Below are 26,562 nucleotides of genomic sequence, written 5' to 3'. Positions count from 1 at the left end.
GGTGGTGCCGTATTTTGAAGGAGTTGCTCTATGGTGGTGCCATATTTTGAAGGAGTTGCTCTATGGTGGTGCCGTATTTTGAAAGGAGTTGCTCTATGGTGGTGCCATATTTTGAAGGAGTTGCTCTATGGTGGTGCCGTAGCACTATAGCTTGTTCAAAAAATAGTGATGTGCTAGAATTCGGGTCGAGGTGGCAGTCACATGATAGCAAGCCGCCGGCCCAATCAGCAAGGAATTTTGGATAGTTGACATCGGCCACCATCTCTGCCACTTCATTGGCTGGGGGGCAAGGATGCTGGCTGATGTCAATAATTTAAAAATGACTACTAGGCCATATTTGGACAATGTCATTGATCAAATGGGGCCATGTGACCAAATTTGGTCAAAAACGTCACTATAAACATCACAAATACATGCCCTTTTATTTTGTGTGGTTGGTGGAGCTGGTGGCCTGTTGTCTGCAACTGATGGGGCTGGTGGACTGCTATATACAACTGATGGGGCTGGTGGACTGCTTTCCACAACTGATGGGGCTGGTGGACTGCTTTCCGCAACTGATGGGGCTGGTGGACTGCTTTCCGCAACTGATGGGGCTGGTGGCCAGTTTTTCACAACTGATTGGACTGGTGACCTGATGTCCACAACTGATGGGGCTGGTGGCCTGCTTTCTGCAACTGATGGGCTGGTGGCCTGCTTTCTACAACTGATTGGATTGGTGGCCTGTTTTTCGCAACTGATTGGACTGGTGACCTGTTGTCCACAACTGATTGGGCTGGTGGCCTGCTTTCTGCAACTGATGGGGCTGATGGTCTGCTTTCTGCAACTGATGGGCTGGTGGCCTGCTTTCTACAACTGATTGGATTGGTGGCCTGTTTTTCGCAACTGATTGGACTGGGGACCTGTTGTCCACAACTGATGGGGCTGGTGGCCTGCTTTCTGCAACTGATGGGGCTGATGGTCTGCTTTCTGCAACTGATGGGCTGGTGGCCTGTTGTCTGCAACTGACTGGACTGGTGGCCTTTTGTTCGCAACTGATGGGGCTGGTGGCCTACTTTATGCAACTGATGGGCTGGTGGCCTACTTTACGCAACTGATGGGGCTGGTGGCCTACTTTACGCAACTGATGGGCTGGTGGCCAGCTTTCTGCAACTAACTGGGCTGGTGGCCTGCTTTCCGTAACTGATGGGCTGATGGCCTGCTTTCTGCAACTGATGAGCTGGTGGCCTGTTTGCAACTGACTGGACTGGTGGCCTTTTGTTCGCAACTGATGGGGCTGGTGGCCTACTTTACTCAACTGATGGGCTGGTGGCCAGCTTTCTGAAACTAACTGGGCTTGTGGCCTGCTTTCAGTAACTGATGGGCTGATGGCCTGCTTTCTGCAACTAACTGGGCTGGCGGTCTGCTTTTCGCAACTGATGGGCTAGTGCCCTGCTTTCCGCAACTGATGAGCTGGTGGCCTGATTTCTGCAACTAATTGAATTTGTGGCCTGTTGTCCGCAACTGACTGGGTAGGTGGCCTGCTTTCCATAACTGACTTGGCTGGTGGCCTGCTTTCCATAAATGACTGGGCTGGTGGCCTGCTTTCCACAACTGGCTGGGCGGGTGGCCTGCTTACTGCAAATGACTGGACTTGTGGCCTGTTGTTCGCAACTGACTGGGTAGGTGGCCCGCTTTCCGCAACTGACGAGGCGGATGACCTGTTTTTCATAACTGACTGGGCTGGTGACCTGCTGTCCATAGCTTTCCACAACTTTCCACAACTGCTTTCCACAACTGACTGGGCTGGTGGCCTGCTTTCTGCAACTGTCTGGGCTGGTGGCCTGCTTTCTGCAACTGTCTGGGCTGGTGGCCTGCTTTCTGAGGATTTGGGCCAAACTGGGTTTGGTCCAAACCTTAGATCATCACTAGTCAAAAATACACCCCAGCATGCTGAGTGGCAGTAAAAAAATAAATAGTAGCACACTGAGAAGATTCACAATCTGCCTTACTCTCCCATTGGCACATGTGCGCTGCAGCAGAACCTGATTGGCTACTAGTCCTGAGTCTGAAATCAAGGGATTGCAGGAGGGCGAATAGAAAAATTCCACTTAGCTTTAGCTCAGTTTTAAGCGAGGACAGGCCATTCAAGGGCAAGGCTGTCAACATATTCAAAAATTTTGTAAGATTAAAACCAATCTCTGCAAATTTTACTTCAAGGAGAGTCAATTTACTAGCACAGCCTCCCTCTAATTACTGTCTGTGCAGACCCAGCTCCTCCACCCCTCCCTTCACCTCCCTACATAGCCTTTTATGTAGCTGATGTGAGAGGAGTGATGGAGAATACTATAGAATGACACTTGCGTGATGGGTCAGAGTCTGCTGACATCACATCCAAAAGGGGCGGGGCATATTTTCACCGGGATTTCCATCCAAGGCTATTAACAACATGGTAAAGACCTAAAAAGACATTCGGGAGTGTAAGTAAGGACGTAATTGTCCTTTATTAATAAGCCTAGTGTACCGTTATCATTGTTCTGTTAACGTTCCCGTAAAACCCAGCGCTAGTAAGCTAAAAGTATCAAGTTTTAGTGGGACAGCGGAAAAAATGGCGGCAGTGTCAGGCAGGCAGGACAGTTAACCTCTTTACTCCTGCATTGAATAGTTAATTAGGTACAGTGTTAATACATTAATCATTGTCTACGTTTGCATCGAAGAGCACCTGTGTCATAGTAGCAAACATAATGCTGTGCGAGAAGAAGAAGAGTTAGACTCCAAAATGGCTTCTTCCAGAGATAAAGCTTTTATTGTATTTTGGGAGTAGGATGTGTAATGACACCCATACGTCCGTGTGACTCCATTTTGTTTAGATTTCATGGCTAAAAGTTGGTGGGAACCTGACCATCACACCTATATGGACTTGTTGGACATCCCATTCCAAAATTATGGACATTCATATGGAGTAAGCTATAACAGCCTCCACTCTTCTGAGGAGGTTTTCCACAAGATTTTGAGGTATGTCTGTGGGAATTTGTTCCTAAATCGGCTATAAGGGCATTTGTGAGGTCAAGTAGTGATGTTTGATGAGAAGACCTGACTCACATTTGGAATTCCAAAGGTGTTCAAGTAGGGTTAGGTTACGGCGTTCCCCCAAATGTTCACATACAGTCATAGGAGCATTTGTGAGGTCAAGTGGTGATGTTGGATTAAACGACCTGGCGCACAACTGGCATTCCAAAGGTGTTCAAGTAGGGTTGAGGTCAGGGCTTCCTCAGGCCACTCGAGTTCCTCCACACCAAACTTATCAAACCGTGTCTTTATGGAGCTGGCTTCACACTTCTGGGGAGGTGTTTTCACAAAAAGTTGGACTGTGTCTGTTGGGAATTTATGCACATTCAGCCATAAGGGTATTTGTGAGGTCAAGTAATGATGGTGGATAAGAAGACCTGGCTCACAATCTCAATTCCAAAGATGTTTAGTAGGGTTGAGGTCAGGGCTTGGTGCAAGCCACTCGAGTTCCTCCCCACCAAACTTATCAAAACATGTCTTTATGCAACTGGCTCCACTCTTCTGGGAAGGTTTTCCACAGAATTGTGGACTATGTCTGTGGAAAGTTGTATTCATTCAGCCAAAAGAGTATTTGTGAGGTCAGGTATTGATGTTGGATCAGAAGGTCTTGGTCACCACAAGCATTCCAATTTTTACCAAAGGTGTTTGGTAGGGTTGAGGTCAGGGCTCTATGCAGGCCACTCGAATTCCTCCACAACAAACTCATCAAACCATGTCTTTATGGACCTGGCTTTGTGCACAGGGGCACAGTCATGGTGGAACAGAAAAGAGCCGCTCCCAAACTGTTACCGCAAGGTTGGAAGTGTACAAGCACCCAAAATGTCTTAGTATGCTGTAGTTTTAACAGTACCCTTCACTGGAAACACCTAAACTCCATCATTTGGAGGGTGTCCATATATTTTGGTCATATAGTGGGTGTAATGGTCAGGTGTCCATGACTTAGTCTTCATATGGCTGCCATGTAAACAAATCAGTAGGCCTTGGACTGAACATATCATGAGTAAATAGTGACAAACTAGCATTACTAGGTAATAGTAGCCACCATAAGGTACCTCTTCTTGGTAAAGCTATCCCTGAAGAACCTAAAGAGTCTTCATACCCATTGCTCAATATACACCAGAGCTCACACATAACCTGGTGACCCACAGTGCAAGTTGGCATCTTTTATTTTGTCACTGAAATACCTACATTGTACTTCAGTACTCAAAGACCTGTGAGACTCAAGTGGTGTTCTTAAGCTCTCACTTGTCACAAAGTGCAACATTTTTCCATGACAGGTTCAATTTAGAGCTCAACTCCATTCACAATAAACTTAGCAAAAGCAGTTCTATATTCTGCTGCCATAAAATCAACCCTTGTTCTATTGGCTTTATTCTACATTTGGCAAATCTGGAGTCTCCAAGCTTTCCAAACCAAGGGCCAATTTACTGTCCTTCAGACTTTAGGGGACCACACTGATGCTAGTGGGAGTAAACAATGAAACATCTTTAGTGGGAGGAATAATTTGTCCTATCAGTGGTGTCAGTGGGAAGATTAGTGTCCCATCATGGGTGTAAGTGGGCGGATAAGTGCCCCATCATTGGTGTTAGTGTGAGGAATAGTGCCCCAATGTTGGTGTCAGTGGCAGAAATTATTTCCCCTATTGGGGGTTTCATTGGGAGGAATAGTGCCCCATTATTGGTATCAGTGGAAGGAATAGTGCCCCATTATTGGTGTCAGTGGGAGAAATAGTGCCCCGTCACTGGTATCAGTGGGAGGAATTGTGCTCCATTGTTGGTGTTAGTGGCAAGAGTTATGCCCTGATTGTTAATGGCAGTAAAAGGAATAATGCACTGAGAGCAAGACAAAGACAAGCAGAGGGCCACATCCAACCCCTGGGCTGCAGTTTGGAGACCACTGATTTACATGATTGATGTTAGTGGAAGGAATAGTGCCCCATCATTGGTGTCAGTGGGAGGAATAGTGCCCCATTATTGGTGTCAGAGGGAGGAATAGTGCCCCATTATTGGTATCAGTGGGAGGAATAGTGCCCCATTATTGATATCAGTGGAATGAATAGTGCCCCATCATTGGTTTTAGTGCAGGAATAGTGCCCCATTATTGGTATTGGTTGGCCGAATAGTTCCCCATCATTGGTGTCAGTGGGCAGAATAGTGCCCCATCATTGGTGTCAGTGGGCAGAATAGTGCCCCATCATTGGTATCAGTGGGAGGAATAATCCTACTTTGTTGGTGTCAGTGGCAAGAATTATGTGCCCATTGTTGGTGGCAGTAGGAGGAATAGTGCCCCAAGGGCTAGATAAAACAAGCAAAGGGTTTTATACAGCCCCCGGGCCACAGTTTGGAGGACACTGATTTAAATGATTGGTAAAGCTCCTGCTGTACTTCCAACTTGGATGTTAGCACCACAGGTATCATAGACCCCAGCATCGCTGGCTGTTTCTGCACCCCCTCTCCTTTTGACAATTCACAGATTGAAGCATAGGGCTACGTGTTTTGTGAATGGCCAGGAAGATAGCAATGTGAGACCCAACTGTAGCAATGGGGTCTATAAGGCCTGCATCACTTACATCAAAGTGGGCCAGAGGTACAGTGGGAGCACTACTAATCCCGGCATGTATATGAGCAGGTTGGCTAAATGTGGAATAAAGCCTACAGAAATTGGGGTTGGGGGAGTTAGGTTTTGTGGCAACATAATGTAAACCTTCTTTATTGTACCTGGAGGTGGGCTTTATGTGTCCAGATGAAAGGACTTACTGGAACAAAGACTAAAGCCTCGTACACACGTGTCGAATTTTGGCCGGGAATTTTCGTCCGACGACCGATCCGCCGATTTTCGGCTTGTTAGTGTGATGCTTCCGACAACCGACTCCGACTTTTCGTCCGAAAAAAATCTGGTGTGCAGGCTATAAAATTTTTGTCCTCAGTCAAAACACGGCCGATTTTCGTGCAGTCAGTACAGATTTCGACAGGGAAAAATCTAATGAGCAAGACTGGGCATGCTCAGAGAAGAAAGAACACAAAGAAAGCAAACCAACACATGACATTACTTCTGAAGTAGAATTTTGTCATGCGGGAAAATTCGTGTGCAGTCTAGAGCACATTCCAACCAACAAAACACCACTCTGGACAAAAGATGGACGACCGGTCGGCGGAAATTCATTTCGTGTATACTAGGCTTTAAAATGTATCCAAAACCAATTTTCTTTTTCGATTTTGGATAGAGTAGAGAAGAGTAAAACCCACTGTTGGTGTATTTTTTGGTCATCTGTGTCTCATTAAGGAGACTTCTCCTAACTACCCATCTTTTAGATACCACACTTGATTGGAAATCTCTCCAAAGTTGTGGAAGTTCTTTCAGAACACGTAAGTTTAGAAAAAGATAGCCGTTTTTGGTCATTTTCACTCCTACTGACAATGGTCACCAAGACTCCTCACCAGTATCCAAAACATAAAAAGAAGATTGGGCTTCATGGACACTTCACCATCAATCTTCCAAAATACTTTTTCAGTCCTAGTGACATTGGTCGCCAGGACAAATGGTGAAAAATCTTCTAACCCTTCACCAGTATCCAAAACTTAAAAAGAAGATGTGTCTTTATGGACACTCCAACATCAACCTTCCAAAATACTTTTCAGTCCTGGTGACATTGGTCACCAAAGACAAATGTTGAACAATCTCCTAACCCTTCACCAATATCCAAAACTTGAAAAGAAGATTAGGCTTTATGATTACTTCAACATCTACCTTTCAAAATACTTTTCAGTCCTGATGACATTGGTCACCAAAGACAAATGTTGAACAATCTCCTAACCCTTCACCAATATCCAAAACTTAAAAAGAAGATTAGGCTTTATGATCACTTCAACATCAACCTTCCAAAATACTTTTCAGTCCTGATGACATTGGTCACCACGACAAATGGTGAACAATCCTCTAACCCTTCACCTGTATCAAAAACTTTAAAGGAAGATTTGTTTTTTTGGACACTCCAAAATCAACCTTCCAAAATATTTTTCAGTCCTGGTGACATTGGTCACCAAACAGATGGTGAACAATCTTCTAACCCTTCACCAGTATCCAAAACTTAAAAAGACGATGTGTCTTTATGGACACTCCAACATCAACCTTCCAAAATACTTTTCAGTCCTGGTGTCATTGGTCACCAAAGACAGACAGTGAACAATCTTCTAACCCTTCACCAATATCCAAAACTTAAAAAGAAGATTAGGCCTTATGATCACTTCAACATCAACCTTCCAAAATACTTTTCAATCCTGATGACATTGGTCACCACGACAAATGGTGAACAATCTTCTAACCCTTCACTAGTATCCATAACTTAAAAAAAGATTTGGCTTTATGCATACTTCAACATCAACTTTCCAAAATACTTTTCTCTCCTGGTAAAATTGGTACCCAAAGAACAATGGTGAACAATCTCCTAACCCCTCACCAGTATCTAAAACCTAAAAAGAAGATTGGGCTTTATGAACACTCCAACATTAACCTTAAAAAATACTTTTCAGTGCTGGTGACATTGGTCGCCAAGACAAATGGAGAGCAATCTCCAAACCCTTCACCAGTATTCAAAATAGGGATCAACTGATATAATTTTTCCAGGGCTGATACTGATACCAATTTTCCGGCCACCCTTCAGACTGAAAAAACAATTTGAAAAGGATGTCTATATACCCTTCAGACTGAAAACCGATATTAGGTGCCAAAATTCTGTACATTTAAAGTTTTTATTTTTACACTGTTCTTTTAATTTTAAGATTTTTTTTATCACTTTTATTGCTGTCACATCCCTTGTGACAGTAATAGGCAGTGACAGGTACTCTTTATGGAGGGATATGGGGTCTAAAAGACTCCCAAACCCCTCCTCTGCACCTAAAAGTATTCAAAACGCCAAGTTTGGCTGTTTTGAATGCTGTCATTTTTTTAAATCTGGTGCCTTGAGGGCTCCTGTAACCGAAAGTGATATCATGACATCTGCTTCCGGGTTACTACATCGGAGACCCGATCAGAGCCAATTCTGGCTATATTCGGGTCTTCGGCCAGCCAGCGGAATTGGTGGCTGGTTGCTTGGGCCTCCCGGTTTGACAGGAGACCCGTGTGGAGTGGCAGAAGGCAGCGGGAGGGGGGCATGTCTCCTCCCACTGCTTGTAACAACAGCTGAGCGGCTCTTTAGCCGCATTGACTGTTATTTCAACAAAGCCAACGGCCAGCTCTAAAAAACGGTACTGGGGTGATGCCTATAGCTGCAGGCATCACTCCGGTACAACCACTTGCAGCAATATCGGTCATATTCAGCAAGTTTGTGGCCGATACGATACTTCAAAAAAAGTTAATATCGGCCCCCGATAATCAGCCCCACCCATAATCGGCCGATCCCTAATCCAAAACTTAAAAAAAAGATTGGGCTTTATGCATACTTCAACATCAACCTTACAAAATACTCTAAGACCTTCATTATTAGAACAACAGGATCAGTAGTTGCCTCTGCTGTCCTCCTCCGTTATCCAAAGCTACAGGTGTGACTTCACAGTAGACCCACCAACCAGTAAAGACAAGACATTTTCCTGGGTTTGGCTGAAATTCACGAGAACACAGCCTGTTGGTTTTTTGCCGTCCTGGCAGCAGGAGGGAAAAAAAAAACGGCATCCAGACATAACAGAGGAGGTCATTCATTAGATCTGGATGATATCATCTGCTAGAGACGAGGGATCGGAACAATCTGGAACACAAACCCAACATCTGACGTGATTGTTCATTAGAATACAAAGCAAGAGAAGGGTGCACAGACCTAGTGCATTACAAGACATTAATGTATAAAAGCAGAACACGGCTCACAAAAGGTGACCCTGAGGCAGTACATCTAAGGCCCGATGGTGCAATAGTTGCAACCCACCCACCGAGGCTAATGGTGGCCATCCGTAGGAATCACGTAGAGTCCTTCGTCACTTAGGAAGTGCCTCAGAAGTAGGCGCACCGGGTGGGTTGGGGCTCATTTACTGGATTTATTGATTAACCCCCCTTCCTGCCCTTTAACTTGGGTGGTAACGCCGGGAGATGGAGGTGGCAACCCAATCACTGGCTCTCACAGCAGGCACAAGATCGAGAGCAAGGCCCGCTGGCTCTCAACACCAACACCGGGACTGAGACTGTTGCGAGTGCCCAGTTAGCCCAATGGATGCATACAGTATGTGTGGCGCTGGTTGGAAAAGTTCAGTTAAATCGCCTTTTAATGCAGGTCCATGCAACCTTCTCTTTTATTCCTATCTTTTCTACACAGGGATGAAATACCCTTGACCACAAGGAGCCGAGCAGCAGGACCAACTGTTATAACGGATGTTCCATCAAGTTTGAACAGACTGTGTATTTTTAAATAGACTTCTGAGATAGATTGCACTTTGTTTCTCGTTATACACTGCACAGCGCTCCTGCATGGGCGTCCGCAGAACTTTTTTCAGGGGGGGGGGGGGGGGCATCATTTTAAGGTCACCCATGCTCCGCACCTTTTTAACAATGTATTGAAGGGGAGGGGCTTAGTCATTATATTTTTTTTAAGTATTTTTTAAAAAAAGGCAAATGGCAGCATTTATTTTTAAAGCATTTGTTAACCTAAAAAAAAAAAAAAAAATGATCCTGTTCACTTAAAGCAGGTTATACAGCACAGTGCTTGTGCTGTGTAATTTGGCCCCCCGGTATCACCTAAAATACCTGGCTGATCCTGCCTGGCTATGTCCTCCCCTATGTAAACTGACCATGGTATACCATGGCTGCGGAGCCCTGACTTCGTGGTCAGTTTACGTGCCTCCATCATCCGAAGCTCGCCTGTCTTCTCTCTCCCCCTACCTCCCTGCTTGTCTGCTCCTGTGTCAGTGCCCCTCCCGCTGCTGTAGTTTCATTTAAAGTTTCATGTCCTGTCTACAGTCTGTTTAATAATCATATGTGCCCCTGTGTATGTGTTTTATAAAAATAAGCCATTCTTTCGTTTTCAGAGCGCAAATCGCCGCTCACATGACCCGCTGCCTCTCTCCTCCTCTCCCCCTCCCGACTGACAACAGTGAGGAATCCTCGGCCCCACCCACTGCAGGCAGCTGTCAGACAGGGGGAGGAGAGAGCCGACGGGTCACGTGAGCGGTGCTCGGTACTCTGAAAACTGGTAAAGAACGCCTTATTTTTTTAAAACACAGACACAGGATTATTAAACAGACCAGAAAAGATGGTATAAAGTGGCTTAACAACCATTTTAAAGGGAAAGTTGAGATTCCAGGGGGGGGCATTTGCCTCCCCTTGCCCCTACCTGCGGATGCCCATGCGCTCCTGTGTCTAATTTCGTCTTTATTTCCTGTGCTTGGTTACACCTACATCCCTTATTTGGACCCTTCTATCACATAATAGAAAACGGTCCCTATTTTTCTGTCCCTATTTTTCCCGTACCACTCTGTTTTATTTATGAATAAATAACATTCAACCTGGAGAGAAAATAGTCTAATAACGGTCAATTTTGTGTGCACAGAATGAACGTACATGCAATTTTCCAAGAAGAATAGATCTGTAGTTTTTTTATGTTTTTATATACATACACCCCTTAGTAACAAAAAAGGGACTGTGGGGAAACCTCCTTTCAAAAGAAAACCTCTGATTCACCTGAATTGGTTTGACAATGAGTAGATCAGTACGGTCGAGTTAATTTTTTTTAGGGGGGGTGGGGATTGTGCACTCGCTCGTCTCTATCATTAAGGCACCAGCAGACTGCAGAGCTGTGAACAGAAAATCCCTTTCCAGTAGCCGTCTCATTGATACGAGGTGATTAGTACAACTGAAACCGGCAGCAATTAAGTAAATAAAGACTAGTCACTTATTACAAAATTCATTACACCCAATAGTGGCACCCCCCTACGCTATGGACACTAAAGACCCACACGAGGGGCACTTGGAGGGGTCATTGCCCGGTATGCATTGCTCTCCTCCGTAGTTAGATTGCTGAAGTAGACTTCCATTATCTTCTACCTCCGAAATGATCGGAAAATCGACGGGAGGCCACCAGTCGCTTCCATTGTCCTCACACTCCTTTCCTAATAGCCTTCATCCGGGCGTTGAGTTCCGACAGCTGCTGCGGAGTAGCCAGCGTCCTCAAAAGAGTATTTTCATGTTCCAAAAGACTGTTCCGTTCTGTAAGGTCCTTAATTTGTTCTTTTAAAGCCTCTACTTCCTCGCGTACGGCAAACAGGAGGTGAGTTTTTACCAGATCCTGAGAGAAAGTACAATCAATAAATTTGTAATATGTAATATTAGAGAAATAAAGGACAGGATGGAGGTGAGGTGACCACGTTGTGTGAGGGGTCAGTACAGGAATATACAGGACAGGATGGAGGTGAGGTGACCACGCTGTGTGAGGGGTCAGTACAGGAATATACAGGATAGGATGGAGGTGAGGTGACCACGCTGTGTGAGGGGTCAGTACAGGAATATACAGGACAGGATGGAGGTGAGGTGACCACGCTGTGTGAGGGGTCAGTACAGGAATATACAGGATAGGATGGAGGTGTGGTGACCACGCTGTGTGAGGGGTCAGTATAGGAATATACAGGATAGGATGGAGGTGAGGTGACCACGCTGTGTGAGGGGTCAGTACAGGAATATACAGGACAGGATGGAGGTGTGGTGACCACGCTGTGTGAGGGGTCAGTACAGGAATATACAGGATAGGATGGAGGTGAGGTGACCACGCTGTGTGAGGGGTCAGTACAGGAATATACAGGACAGGATGGAGGTGAGGTGACCACGCTGTGTGAGGGGTCAGTACAGGAATATACAGGATAGGATGGAGGTGAGGTGACCACGCTGTGTGAGGGGTCAGTACAGGAATATACAGGATAGGATGGAGGTGAGGTGACCACGCTGTGTGAGGGGTCAGTACAGGAATATACAGGATAGGATGGAGGTGAGGTGACCACGCTGTGTGAGGGGTCAGTACAGGAATATACAGGATAGGACGGAGGTGAGGTGACCACGCTGTGTGAGGGGTCAGTACAGGAATATACAGGACAGGATGGAGGTGAGGTGACCACGCTGTGTGAGGGGTCAGTACAGGAATATACAGGACAGGATGGAGGTGTGGTGACCACACTGTGCGAGGGGTCAGTACATGAATATACAGGATAGGATGGAGGTAAGTGACCATGCTGTGTGAGGGGTCAGTACATGAATATACAGGATAGGATGGAGGTAAGTGACCATGCTGTGTGAGGGGTCAGTACAGGAATATACAGGACAGGATGGAGGTGAGGTGACCACGCTGTGTGAGGGGTCAGTACAGGAATATACAGGACAGGATGGAGGTAAGGTGACCACGCTGTGTGAGGGGTCAGTACAGGAATATACAGGACAGGATGGAGGTGAGGTGACCACGCTGTGTGAGGGGTCAGTACAGGAATATACAGGACAGGATGGAGGTAAGGTGACCACGCTGTGTGAGGGGTCAGTACATGAATATACAGGATAGGATGGAGGTAAGTGACCATGCTGTGTGAGGGGTCAGTACATGAATATACAGGATAGGATGGAGGTAAGTGACCATGCTGTGTGAGGGGTCAGTACAGGAATATACAGGACAGGATGGAGGTGAGGTGACCACGCTGTGTGAGGGGTCAGTACAGGAATATACAGGACAGGATGGAGGTAAGGTGACCACGCTGTGTGAGGGGTCAGTACAGGAATATACAGGACAGGATGGAGGTGAGGTGACCACGCTGTGTGAGGGGTCAGTACAGGAATATACAGGACAGGATGGAGGTAAGGTGACCACGCTGTGTGAGGGGTCAGTACAGGAATATACAGGACAGGATGGAGGTGAGGTGACCACGCTGTGTGAGGGGTCAGTACAGGAATATACAGGATGGAGGTGAGGTGACCACGCTGTGTGAGGGGTCAGTACAGGAATATACAGGATAGGATGGAGGTGAGGTGACCACACTGTGCGAGGGGTCAGTACAGGAATATACAGGATGGAGGTGAGGTGACCATGCTGTGTGAGGGGTCAGTACAGGAATATACAGGATAGGATGGAGGTGAGGTGACCACGCTGTGTGAGGGGTCAGTACAGGAATATACAGGACAGGATGGAGGTAAGGTGACCACGCTGTGTGAGGGGTCAGTACAGGAATATACAGGACAGGATGGAGGTGAGGTGACCACGCTGTGTGAGGGGTCAGTACAGGAATATACAGGATAGGATGGAGGTGAGGTGACCACGCTGTGTGAGGGGTCAGTACAGGAATATACAGGACAGGATGGAGGTAAGGTGACCACGCTGTGTGAGGGGTCAGTACAGGAATATACAGGATAGAATGGAGGTGAGGTCACCACGCTGTGTGAGGGGTCAGTACAGGAATATACAGGATAGGATGGAGGTGAGGTGACAGCGCTGTGTGAGGGGTCAGTACAGGAATTTACAGGACAGGATGGAGGTGAGGTGACCACGCTGTGTGAGGGGTCAGTACAGGAATATACAGGATAGGATGGAGGTGAGGTGACCACGCTGTGTGAGGAGTCAGTACAGGAATATACAGGACAGGATGGAGGTGAGGTGACCACGCTGTGTGAGGGGTCAGTACAGGAAGATACAGGATAGGATGGAGGTGAGGTGACCACGCTGTGTGAGGGGTCAGTACAGGAATATACAGGACAGGATGGAGGTGTGGTGACCACGCTGTGTGAGGGGTCAGTACAGGAATATACAGGATAGGATGGAGGTGAGGTGACCATGCTGTGTGAGGGGTCAGTACAGTAATATACAGGACAGGATGGAGGTGTGATGACCACGCTGTGTGAGGGGTCAGTACAGGAATATACAGGATAGGATGGAGGTGAGGTGACCACGCTGTGTGAGGGGTCAGTACAGGAATATACAGGATAGGATGGAGGTGTGGTGACAGCGCTGTGTGAGGGGTCAGTACAGGAATATACAGGACAGGATGGAGGTGAGGTGACCACGCTGTGTGAGGGGTCAGTACAGGAATATACAGGATAGGATGGAGGTGAGGTGACCACGCTGTGTGAGGGGTCAGTACAGGAATATATAGGATAGGATGGAGGTGAGGTGACCACGCTGTGTGAGGGGTCAGTACAGGAATATACAGGATAGGATGGAGGTGAGGTGACCACGCTGTGTGAGGGGTCAGTACAGGAATATACAGGATAGGATGGAGGTGAGGTGACCACGCTGTGTGAGGGGTCAGTACAGGAATATACAGGATAGGATGGAGATGAGGTGACCACGCTGTGTGAGGGGTCAGTACAGGAATATACAGGATAGGATGGAGGTGTGGTGACAGCGCTGTGTGAGGGGTCAGTACAGGAATATACAGGATAGGATGGAGGTGAGGTGACCACGCTGTGTGAGGGGTCAGTACAGGAATATATAGGATAGGATGGAGGTGAGGTGACCACGCTGTGTGAGGGGTCAGTACAGGAATATACAGGACAGGATGGAGGTGTGGTGACCACGTTGTGTGAGGGGTCAGTACAGGAATATACAGGATAGGATGGAGGTGAGGTGACCACGCTGTGTGAGGGGTCAGTACAGGAATATACAGGATAGGATGGAGGTGAGGTGACAGCGCTGTGTGAGGGGTCAGTACAGGAATATACAGGATAGGATGGAGGTGTGGTGACCACGCTGTGTGAGGGGTCAGTACAGGAATATACAGGACAGGATGGAGGTGAGGTGACCACGCTGTGTGAGGGGTCAGTACAGGAATATACAGGATAGGATGGAGGTGAGGTGACCACGCTGTGTGAGGGGTCAGTACAGGAATATACAGGATAGGATGGAGGTGAGGTGACAGCGCTGTGTGAGGGGTCAGTACAGGAATATACAGGACAGGATGGAGGTGTGGTGACCACGTTGTGTGAGGGGTCAGTACAGGAATATACAGGATAGGATGGAGGTGAGGTGACAGCGCTGTGTGAGGGGTCAGTACAGGAATATACAGGATAGGATGGAGGTGAGGTGACAGCGCTGTGTGAGGGGTCAGTACAGGAATATACAGGATAGGATGGAGGTGTGGTGACCACGCTGTGTGAGGGGTCAGTACAGGAATATACAGGATAGGATGGAGGTGAGGTGACCACGCTGTGTGAGGGGTCAGTACAGGAATATACAGGATAGGATGGAGGTGAGGTGACAGCGCTGTGTGAGGGGTCAGTACAGGAATATACAGGATAGGATGGAGGTGAGGTGACCACGCTGTGTGAGGGGTCAGTACAGGAATATACAGGACAGGATGGAGGTGAGGTGACCACGCTGTGTGAGGGGTCAGTACAGGAATATACAGGACAGGATGGAGGTGTGATGACCACGCTGTGTGAGGGGTCAGTACAGGAATATACAGGATAGGATGGAGATGAGGTGACCACGCTGTGTGAGGAGTCAGTACAGGAATATACAGGATAGGATGGAGGTGTGGTGAGCACGCTGTGTGAGGGGTCAGTACAGGAATATACAGGATAGGATGGAGGTGTGGTGACCACGCTGTGTGAGGGGTCAGTACAGGAATATACAGGACAGGATGGAGGTGAGGTGACCACGCTGTGTGAGGGGTCAGTACAGGAAGATACAGGATAGGATGGAAGTGAGGTGACCACGCTGTGTGAGGGGTCAGTACAGGAAGATACAGGATAGGATGGAAGTGAGGTGACCACGCTGTGTGAGGGGTCAGTACAGGAATATACAGGACAGGATGGAGGTGAGGTGACCACGCTGTGTGAGGGGTCAGTACAGGAAGATACAGGACATGATGGAGGTGTGGTGACCACGCTGTGTGAGGGGTCAGTACAGGAATATACAGGACAGGATGGAGGTGAGGTGACCACGCTGTGTGAGGGGTCAGTACAGGAATATACCGGACAGGATGGAGGTGAGGTGACAGCGCTGTGTGAGGGGTCAGTACAGGAATATACAGGACAGGATGGAGGTGAGGTGACCACGCTGTGTGAGGGGTCAGTACAGGAATATACAGGATAGGATGGAGGTGAGGTGACAGCGCTGTGTGAGGGGTCAGTACAGGAATATACAGGACAGGATGGAGGTGAGGTGACCACGCTGTGTGAGGGGTCAGTACAGGAATATACAGGATAGGATGGAGGTGAGGTGACCATGCTGTGTGAGGGGTCAGTACAGGAATATACAGGACAGGATGGAGGTGTGGTGACCACGCTGTGTGAGGGGTCAGTACAGGAATATACAGGATAGGATGGAGGTGAGGTGACCACGCTGTGTGAGGGGTCAGTACAGGAATATACAGGATAGGATGGAGGTGAGGTGACCACGCTGTGTGAGGGGTCAGTACAGGAATATACAGGATAGGATGGAGGTGAGGTGACCACGCTGTGTGAGGGGTCAGTACAGGAATATACAGGACGGGATGGAGGTGAGGAGACCACGCTGTGTGAGGGGTCAGTACAGGAATAGACAGGATGGAGATGTGGTGACCACGCTGTGTGAGGGGTCAGTACAGGAATATACAGGATAGGATGGAGGTGAGGTGACCACGCTGTGTGAGGGGTCAGTACAGGAATATACAGGATAGGATGGAGGTGAGGTGACCACGCTGTGTGAGGTGTCAGTACAGGAATATACAGGACAGGATGGAGGTGAGGTGACAGCGCTGTGTGAGGGGTCAGTACAGGAATATACAGGATAGGATGGAGGTGAGGTGACAGCGCTGTGTGAGGGGTCAGTACAGGAATATACAGGATAGGATGGAGGTGAGGTGACCACGCTGTGTGAGGGGTCAGTACAGGAATATACAGGATAGGATGGAGGTGAGGTGACCACGCTGTGTGAGGGGTCAGTACAGGAATATACAGGATAGGATGGAGGTGTGGTGACCACGCTGTGTGAGGGGCCAGTACAGGAATATACAGGATAGGATGGAGGTGAGGTGACAGCGCTGTGTGAGAGGTCAGTACAGGAATATACAGGATAGGATGGAGGTGAGGTGACCACGCTGTGTGAGGGATCAGTACAGGAATATACAGGACAGGATGGAGGTGAGGTGACCACGCTGTGTGAGGGGTCAGTACAGGAATATACAGGATAGGATGGAGGTGAGGTGACAGCGCTGTGTGAGAGGTCAGTACAGGAATATACAGGATAGGATGGAGGTGTGGTGACCACGCTGTGTGAGGGGCCAGTACAGGAATATACAGGATAGGATGGAGGTGAGGTGACAGCGCTGTGTGAGAGGTCAGTACAGGAATATACAGGATAGGATGGAGGTGTGGTGACCACGCTGTGTGAGGGGTCAGTACAGGAATATACAGGATTGGATGGAGGTGAGGTGACCACGCTGTGTGAGGGGTCAGTACAGGAATATACAGGATAGGATGGAGGTGTGGTGACCACGCTGTGTGAGAGGTCAGTACAGGAATATACAGGACAGGATGGAGGTGAGGTGACCACGCTGTGTGAGGGGTCAGTACAGGAATATACAGGACAGGATGGAGGTGAGGTGACCACGCTGTGTGAGGGGTCAGTACAGGAATATACAGGACAGGATGGAGGTGAGGTGACCACGCTGTGTGAGGGGTCAGTACAGGAATATACAGGACAGGATGGAGGTGAGGTGACCACGCTGTGTGAGGGGTCAGTACAGGAATATACAGGATAGGATGGAGGTGAGGTGACCACGCTGTGTGAGGGGTCAGTACAGGAATATACAGGACAGGATGGAGGTGAGGTGACCACGTTGTGTGAGGGGTCAGTACAGGAATATACAGGACAGGATGGAGGTGAGGTGACCACGCTGTGTGAGGGGTCAGTACAGGAATATACAGGACAGGATGGAGGTGAGGTGACCACGCTGTGTGAGGGGTCAGTACAGGAATATACAGGATAGGATGGAGGTGTGGTGACCACGCTGTGTGAGGGGTCAGTACAGGAATATACAGGACAGGATGGAGGTGAGGTGACCACGCTGTGTGAGGGGTCAGTACAGGAATATACCGGACAGGATGGAGGTGTGGTGACAACGCTGTGTTAGGGGTCAGTACAGGAATATACAGGATTGGATGGAGGTGAGGTGACCACGCTGTGTGAGGGGTCAGTACAGGAATATACATGATAGGATGGAGGTGTGGTGACCACGCTGTGTGAGGGGTCAGTACAGGAATATACAGGATAGGATGGAGGTGAGGTGACCACGTTGTGTGAGGGGTCAGTACAGGAATATACAGGATAGGATGGAGGTGAGGTGACCACGCTGTGTGAGGGGTCAGTACAGGAATATACAGGACAGGATGGAGGTGAGGTGACCACGCTGTGTGAGGGGTCAGTACAGGAATATACAGGACAGGATGGAGGTGAGGTGACCACGCTGTGTGAGGGGTCAGTACAGGAATATACAGGACAGGATGGAGGTGAGGTGACCACGCTGTGTGAGGGGTCAGTACAGGAATATACAGGACAGGATGGAGGTGTGATGACCACGCTGTGTGAGGGGTCAGTACAGGAATATACAGGATAGGATGGAGGTGAGGTGACCACGCTGTGTGAGGGGTCAGTACAGGAATATACAGGATAGGATGGAGGTGAGGTGACCACGCTGTGTGAGGGGTCAGTACAGGAATATACAGGATAGGATGGAGGTGTGATGACCATGCTGTGTGAGGGGTCAGTACAGGAATATACAGGATAGGATGGAGGTGAGGTGACCACGCTGTGTGAGGGGTCAGTACAGGAATATACAGGATAGGATGGAGGTGTGGTGACCACGCTGTGTGAGGGGTCAGTACAGGAATATACAGGACAGGATGGAGGTGAGGTGACCACGCTGTGTGAGGGGTCAGTACAGGAATATACAGGATAGGATGGAGGTGTGGTGACCACGCTGTGTGAGGGGTCAGTACAGGAATATACAGGACAGGATGGAGGTGAGGTGACCACGCTGTGTGAGGGGTCAGTACAGGAATATACAGGACAGGATGGAGGTGTGATGACCACGCTGTGTGAGGGGTCAGTACAGGAATATACAGGATAGGATGGAGGTGTGGTGACCACGCTGTGTGAGGGGTCAGTACAGGAATATACAGGATAGGATGGAGGTGAGGTGACCACGCTGTGTGAGGGGTCAGTACAGGAATATACAGGACAGGATGGAGGTGAGGTGACCACGCTGTGTGAGGGGTCAGTACATGAATATACAGGATAGGATGGAGGTGAGGTGACCACGCTGTGTGAGGGGTCAGTACAGGAATATACAGGACAGGATAGAGGTGTGGTGACCACGCTGTGTGAGGGGTCAGTACAGGAATATACAGGATAGGATGGAGGTGAGGTGACCACGCTGTGTGAGGGGTCAGTACAGGAATATACAGGACAGGATGGAGGTGGGGTGACCACGCTGTGTGATTGGTCAGTACAGGAATATACAGGATAGGATGGAGGTGAGGTGACCACGCTGTGTGAGGGGTCAGTACAGGAATATACAGGATAGGATGGAGGTGAGGTGACCACGCTGTGTGAGGGGTCAGTACAGGAATATACAGGATAGGATGGAGGTGTAGTGACAACGCTGTGTGAGGGGTCAGTACAGGAATATACAGGATAGGATGGAGGTATGGTGACCACGCTGTGTGAGGGGTCAGTACAGGAATATACAGGATAGGATGGAGGTGTAGTGACAACGCTGTGTGAGGGGTCAGTACAGGAATATACAGGATAGGATGGAGGTGAGGTGACCACGCTGTGTGAGGGGTCAGTACAGGAATATACAGGATAGGATGGAGGTGTGGTGACCAGGCTGTGTGAGGGGTCAGTACAGGAATATACAGGACAGGATGGAGGTGAGGTGACCACGCTGTGTGAGGGGTCAGTACAGGAATATACAGGACAGGATGGAGGTGAGGTGACCACGCTGTGTGAGGGGTCAGTACAGGAATATACAGGATAGGATGGAGGTGAGGTGACCACGCTGTGTGAGGGGTCAGTACAGGAATATACAGGATAGGATGGAGGTGTAGTGACAACGCTGTGTGAGGGGTCAGTACAGGAATATACAGGATAGGATGGAGGTATGGTGACCACGCTGTGTGAGGGGTCAGTACAGGAATATACAGGATAGGATGGAGGTGTAGTGACAACGCTGTGTGAGGGGTCAGTACAGGAATATACAGGATAGGATGGAGGTGAGGTGACCACGCTGTGTGAGGGGTCAGTACAGGAATATACAGGATAGGATGGAGGTGTGGTGACCAGGCTGTGTGAGGGGTCAGTACAGGAATATACAGGACAGGATGGAGGTGAGGTGACCACGCTGTGTGAGGGGTCAGTACAGGAATATACAGGACAGGATGGAGGTGAGGTGACCACGCTGTGTGAGGGGTCAGTACAGGAATATACAGGACAGGATGGAGGTGAGGTGACCACGTTGTGTGAGGGGTCAGTACAGGAATATACAGGACAGGATGGAGGTGAGGTGACCACGCTGTGTGAGGGGTCAGTACAGGAATATACAGGATAGGATGGAGGTCTGGTGACCACGCTGTGTGAGGGATCAGTACAGGAATATACAGGACAGGATGGAGGTGAGGTGACCACGCTGTGTGAGGGGTCAGTACAGGAATATACAGGACAGGATGGAGGTGAGGTGACCACGCTGTGTGAGGGGTCAGTACAGGAATATACAGGATTGGATGGAGGTGAGGTGACCACGCTGTGTGAGGGGTCAGTACAGGAATATACAGGATAGGATGGAGGTGAGGTGACCACGCTGTGTGAGGGGTCAGTACAGGAATATACAGGATAGGATGGAGGTGAGGTGACCACGCTGTGTGAGGGGTCAGTACAGGAATATACAGGATAGGATGGAGGTGTGGTGACCACGCTGTGTGAGGGGTCAGTACAGGAATATACAGGATAGGATGGAGGTGTGGTGACCACGCTGTGTGAGGGGTCAGTACAGGAATATACAGGACAGGATGGAGGTGAGGTGACCACGCTGTGTGAGGGGTCAGTACAGGAATATACAGGATAGGATGGAGGTGTGATGACCACGCTGTGTGAGGGGTCAGTACAGGAATATACAGGATGGGATGGAGGTGTGGTAACCACGCTGTGTGAGGGGTCAGTACAGGAATATACAGGACAGGATGGAGGTGAGGTGACCACGCTGTGTGAGGGGTCAGTACAGGAATATACAGGACAGGATGGAGGTGAGGTGACCACGCTGTGTGAGGGGTCAGTACAGGAATATACAGGACAGGATGGAGGTGAGGTGACCACGCTGTGTGAGGGGTCAGTACAGGAATATACAGGATAGGATGGAGGTGTGGTGACCACGCTGTGTGAGGGGTCAGTACAGGAATATACAGGACAGGATGGAGGTGAGGTGACCACGCTGTGTGAGGGGTCAGTACAGGAATATACAGGATAGGATGGAGGTGTGATGACCACGCTGTGTGAGGGGTCAGTACAGGAATATACAGGATAGGATGGAGGTGAGGTGACCACGCTGTGTGAGGGGTCAGTACAGGAATATACAGGATAGGATGGAGGTGAGGTGACCACGCTGTGTGAGGGGTCAGTACAGGAATATACAGGACAGGATGGAGGTGAGGTGACCACGCTGTGTGAGAGGTCAGTACAGGAATATACAGGATAGGATGGAGGTGTGGTGACCACGCTGTGTGAGGGGTCAGTACAGGAATATACAGGACAGGATGGAGGTGTGGTGACCACGCTGTGTGAGGGGTCAGTACAGGAATATACAGGATAGGATGGAGGTGAGGTGACCACGCTGTGTGAGGGGTCAGTACAGGAATATACAGGACAGGATGGAGGTGTGGTCACCACGCTGTGTGAGGGGTCAGTACAGGAATATACAGGACAGGATGGAGGTGAGGTGACCACGCTGTGTGAGAGGTCAGTACAGGAATATACAGGATAGGATGGAGGTGTGGTGACCACGCTGTGTGAGGGGTCAGTACAGGAATATACAGGACAGGATGGAGGTGTGGTGACCACGCTGTGTGAGGGGTCAGTACAGGAATATACAGGATAGGATGGAGGTGAGGTGACCACGCTGTGTGAGGGGTCAGTACAGGAATATACAGGACAGGATGGAGGTGGGGTGACCACGCTGTGTGAGGGGTCAGTACAGGAATATACAGGACAGGATGGAGGTGAGGTGACCACGCTGTGTGAGGGGTCAGTACAGGAATATACAGGATAGGATGGAGGTGAGGTGACCACGCTGTGTGAGGGGTCAGTACAGGAATATACAGGATAGGATGGGGGTGAGGTGACCACGCTGTGTGAGGGGTCAGTACAGGAATATACAGGATAGGATGGAGGTGAGGTGACCACGCTGTGTGAGGGGTCAGTACAGGAATATACAGGACAGGATGGAGGTGAGGTGACCACGCTGTGTGAGGGGTCAGTACAGGAATATACAGGATAGGATGGAGGTGAGGTGACCACGCTGTGTGAGGGGTCAGTACAGGAATATACAGGATAGGATGGAGGTGTGGTGAGCACGCTGTGTGAGGGGTCAGTACAGGAATATACAGGACAGGATGGAGGTGAGGTGACCACGCTGTGTGAGGGGTCAGTACAGGAATATACAGGATAGGATGGAGGTGTGATGACCACGCTGTGTGAGGGGTCAGTACAGGAATATACAGGATAGGATGGGGGTGAGGTGACCACGCTGTGTGAGGGGTCAGTACAGGAATATACAGGATAGGATGGAGGTGAGGTGACCACGCTGTGTGAGGGGTCAGTACAGGAATATACAGGATAGGATGGAGGTGAGGTGACCATGCTGTGTGAGGGGTCAGTACAGGAATATACAGGATAGGATGGAGGTGAGGTGACCACGCTGTGTGAGGGGTCAGTACAGGAATATACAGGATAGGATGGAGGTGAGGTGACCACGCTGTGTGAGGGGTCAGTACAGGAATATACAGGACAGGATGGAGGTGTGGTGACCACGTTGTGTGAGGGGTCAGTACAGGAATATACAGGACAGGATGGAGGTGAGGTGACCACGTTGTGTGAGGGGTCAGTACAGGAATATACAGGATAGGATGGAGGTGAGGTGACCACGCTGTGTGAGGGGTCAGTACAGGAATATACAGGATAGGATGGAGGTGTGGTGACCATGCTATTTATTGTGGTGGTGGTGCAGTTCCTTACCATGGCCTGTTCGATCTTGTTGTCGATGGCTCCGGTACTGTTGGGCGCACTGTGAAGGGGGACATAGACAGAACAGTGAACAGCGGAATGTCAGCGTGATGCCGCTGGTAGAGTTGTGTGTTTATGTCAACTTTAGATTCTTCTGCCTATGTGTGAAATTCACACCTCACATTCCTAAGAAGTCTTCCTTCGTGTCATCCTCTCTGTGCCTCCCACCTGCAGACATCAGCATCCTCAGGATTGGAGGCAGCACTGCAGAAAATACTCATAGTGGGCTATGTCTGTGCACAAACAGGTCCTCTTTGAACACAGGTTATTTCAGTTATTTCACTGACCCATTACCTTCTGGTAGGTTTGCTATTTTTCCATAGAGGAAACAGTGACAATTTTTGGTCACTGCCATATCTACCATAAGCTCCTCTTACTGCAATGGAGGAGATCTCGAGGGGACACATGACTGTGCTGCCTTACATAATTCCCTTCCAACCCAGATTTTGGCTATCAAGCTGCTTTCTAACTTTGGTAAATAGTGTCTCACCTGTCCTGATCGGTCCCCTCTCCAATCCGGAACACAGTCTGGGCCAGCAGAAGCCTCTCGTTGAAGACGTCGGACTTTGGGCGGCTTGGGCTTTTGTCACTCTGTACGGTGATGAGGGGTGACACTGGTAGTGACAGTGGTGAGAGCTACCAAAGAAAAAAAAAAACAAGACTGTTTTTTTGAATTTTTCTTAACGCATCTTAGTATTCTACTACCTGGCCAAAAATTGGTGACACTTGACCATCAACTCCCCTATATGACCAAATGTAAAATGTAAAAGGACACCCCTACAAATAAGGAAGTCCAAGCATCTCCAGAGATGGGTAGTGTCATTACTACATGAGTACCTGACCTCCATGAATACTTCATGAATACTTCATGACTGAGTACCAGACCTACACGAGAACCTGACCTACACGAGTACCTGACCTGCATGAGTACTTGACCTGCATGAGTCCCCGACTTTCATGAGTAACTTTCCTACATGTGTACCTGACCTACATGAGTACCTGACCTACACGAGTACCTGACCTACACGAGTACCTGACCTGCATGAGTACCAGACCTACATGAGTACCTGACCTTCATGAGTACCTGACCTTCATGAGTACCAGACCTTAATGAGTACCAGACCTACACGAGTACCTGACCTGCATGAGTACCTGACCTGCATGAGTTGAGTACCCGACTTTCATGAGTACCTTTCCTACATGAGTACCTGACCTACATGAGTACCTGACCTTCATGAGTACCAAACCTTCATGAGTACCAGACCTACATGAGTACCTGACCTGCATGAGTACCTGACCTGCATGAGTACCCGACTTTCTTGAGTACCTTTCCTACATGAGTATCTGACCTTCATGAGTACCTGACCTACATGAGTACCTGACCTTCATGAGTACCTGACCTACATGAGTACCGGACATAAATGAGTACCCAACCTCTATGAGTACCTGACCTTCACGAGTACCCAACCTTCGTGAGTACCTGACCTACTACAAGTACCCAACCTACATGACTTCCTGACCTACATGAGTACCTGACCTACATGAGTACCTGACCTTCATGAGTACCAGACCTACACGAGTACCTGACCTGCATTAGAACCTGACCTGCATGAGTACCCGACTTTCTTGAGTACCTTTCCTACATGAGTACCTGACCCACATGAGTAACCAACCTGCATGAGTACCTGACTTTTTTGAGTACCTTTCCTACATGAGTACCTGGCCCACATGAGTACCTGACCTTCATGAGTACCTGACCTACATGAGTACCCGACCTTTATGAGTACCTGAACTACACGAATACCCAACCTTCATGAGTACCTGACCTTCATGAGGACCTGACCTTCATGAGTACCAGACCTACACGAGTACCTGACCTGCATGAGTACCCAACTTTTTTGAGTATCTTTCCTACATGAGTACCTGACCCACATGAGTACCCAACCTTCATGAGTACCTGACCTACCACAAGTACCCGACCTTTATGAATAGCTGACCTACATGAGTACCTGACCTTCAAGAGTACCAGACCTACACGAGTACCTGACCTGCATGAGTACCCAACTTTCTTGAGTACCTTTCCTACATGAGTACCTGCCCCACATGAGTACCTGACCTTCATGAGTACCTGACCCTTATGAGTACCAGACCTATATGAGTACCCGACCTTTATGAGTACCTGACCTACACGAATACCCAACCTTCATGAGTACCTGACATTCACGAGGACCTGACCTTCATGATTACCTGATCTACATGAGTACCTGACCTCACAAAAGTTCTTTTGGCTGATTGTCTACTACAGTGTAGACAATTGAGCTCTTCCAACCCCCCCCCCCCACCCGTCTTTTCTATTTGAAGACAAAAAAAATCCTTTAATATCACTTTGAATATTCTGAGCCATGACCTCAGCCCTACTGAAAACCTTTGGGATGAAATAGAACCCTGATTGTGACCCCGGTCTTCGCATCCTACATCAGTACCTTACCTCAAATGTTCTTTTGGCTGATTGGACACAAATTCCCACAGACACTCCAAACTTTTGGTGGAAAGCGTCCTTAGAGGAGTGCAGAGAGCTCCATAAAGGCATGGGATGAACTTGAGTGGCCTGAACTCAACCCTACAGAACACCCTTGGAACCTTAATTGTGACCTGATTTTCTCATCCACAAATCTTTTGGCTGGGTGGATACAATTTCCCACAGATAAACCCAAACATTTTATGGGAGGCGTTCACAAAAGAGTGGAGCCATCTCTGTAAAGACATTGTTTGATGATTATGGTGTGAAGGAACTCAAGTGTATACAGTCCCAACTTCAACCCTACTAAAAAAACCTTTGGAATGAATTGGAGCACCAATGATGAGCCAGGTCTTCTCACCCAACATCAGTACCTAACCTCATAAATCTTATTTTGAAAGATTGGACAAAAAGTACAGACAGTGCAGAGTATTTCAGGAGAGGAGAGTTAGATAGAGGAAGGAGCAGAGCCCATCAGCAATGCAGAGTATTTCAGCTTCTCTGGACTCTCTCCAGTTCCAGCAAATCCTTCCTGAGGACCGGTGCCCAGAACTTGACAGCATACTCCAGATGTGGCCGGACCAGAGTCTTGTAGTGTGGGAGAATAATCGCTTTATCTCTGGAGTGAATCCCCTTTTTTATACATCCCAGTATTCTGTTGGCTTTGCTTGTAGCAGCTTGGCATTGCATGCCATTGCCAAGCCTGTTGTCTACTAGTACCCCCGGTCCTTTTCTATTC

At 48.6% G+C, this 26,562-nt stretch overlaps 1 protein-coding gene across 1 annotated transcript in view; it reads right to left on the bottom strand.

The window, feature by feature from the left end:
- Nucleotides 1-11,056: 11,056 nt before the first annotated feature.
- The window catches only part of LOC309553460 (TSC22 domain family protein 4-like), a 58,255-nt gene continuing 42,749 nt past the window's right edge, over nt 11,057-26,562 (bottom strand). Inside the window, exons 3-5 of the mRNA XM_082254668.1 lie at nt 23,796-23,941; nt 23,258-23,306; nt 11,057-11,308 (exon numbers count right to left, since the gene is read on the bottom strand). Of these exons, the coding sequence (XP_082110794.1) occupies nt 11,120-11,308; nt 23,258-23,306; nt 23,796-23,941 (384 nt within the window). The 3' untranslated portion in view covers nt 11,057-11,119. The remainder of the gene's footprint in view (nt 11,309-23,257; nt 23,307-23,795; nt 23,942-26,562) is intronic.

This window comes from Pelophylax lessonae (assembly GCF_965119305.1).
Source record: "Pelophylax lessonae genome assembly, chromosome: 4".
Taxonomy (NCBI): Eukaryota; Metazoa; Chordata; class Amphibia; order Anura; family Ranidae; genus Pelophylax; species Pelophylax lessonae.
This window is presented reverse-complemented; position numbering and strand designations above follow the sequence as displayed.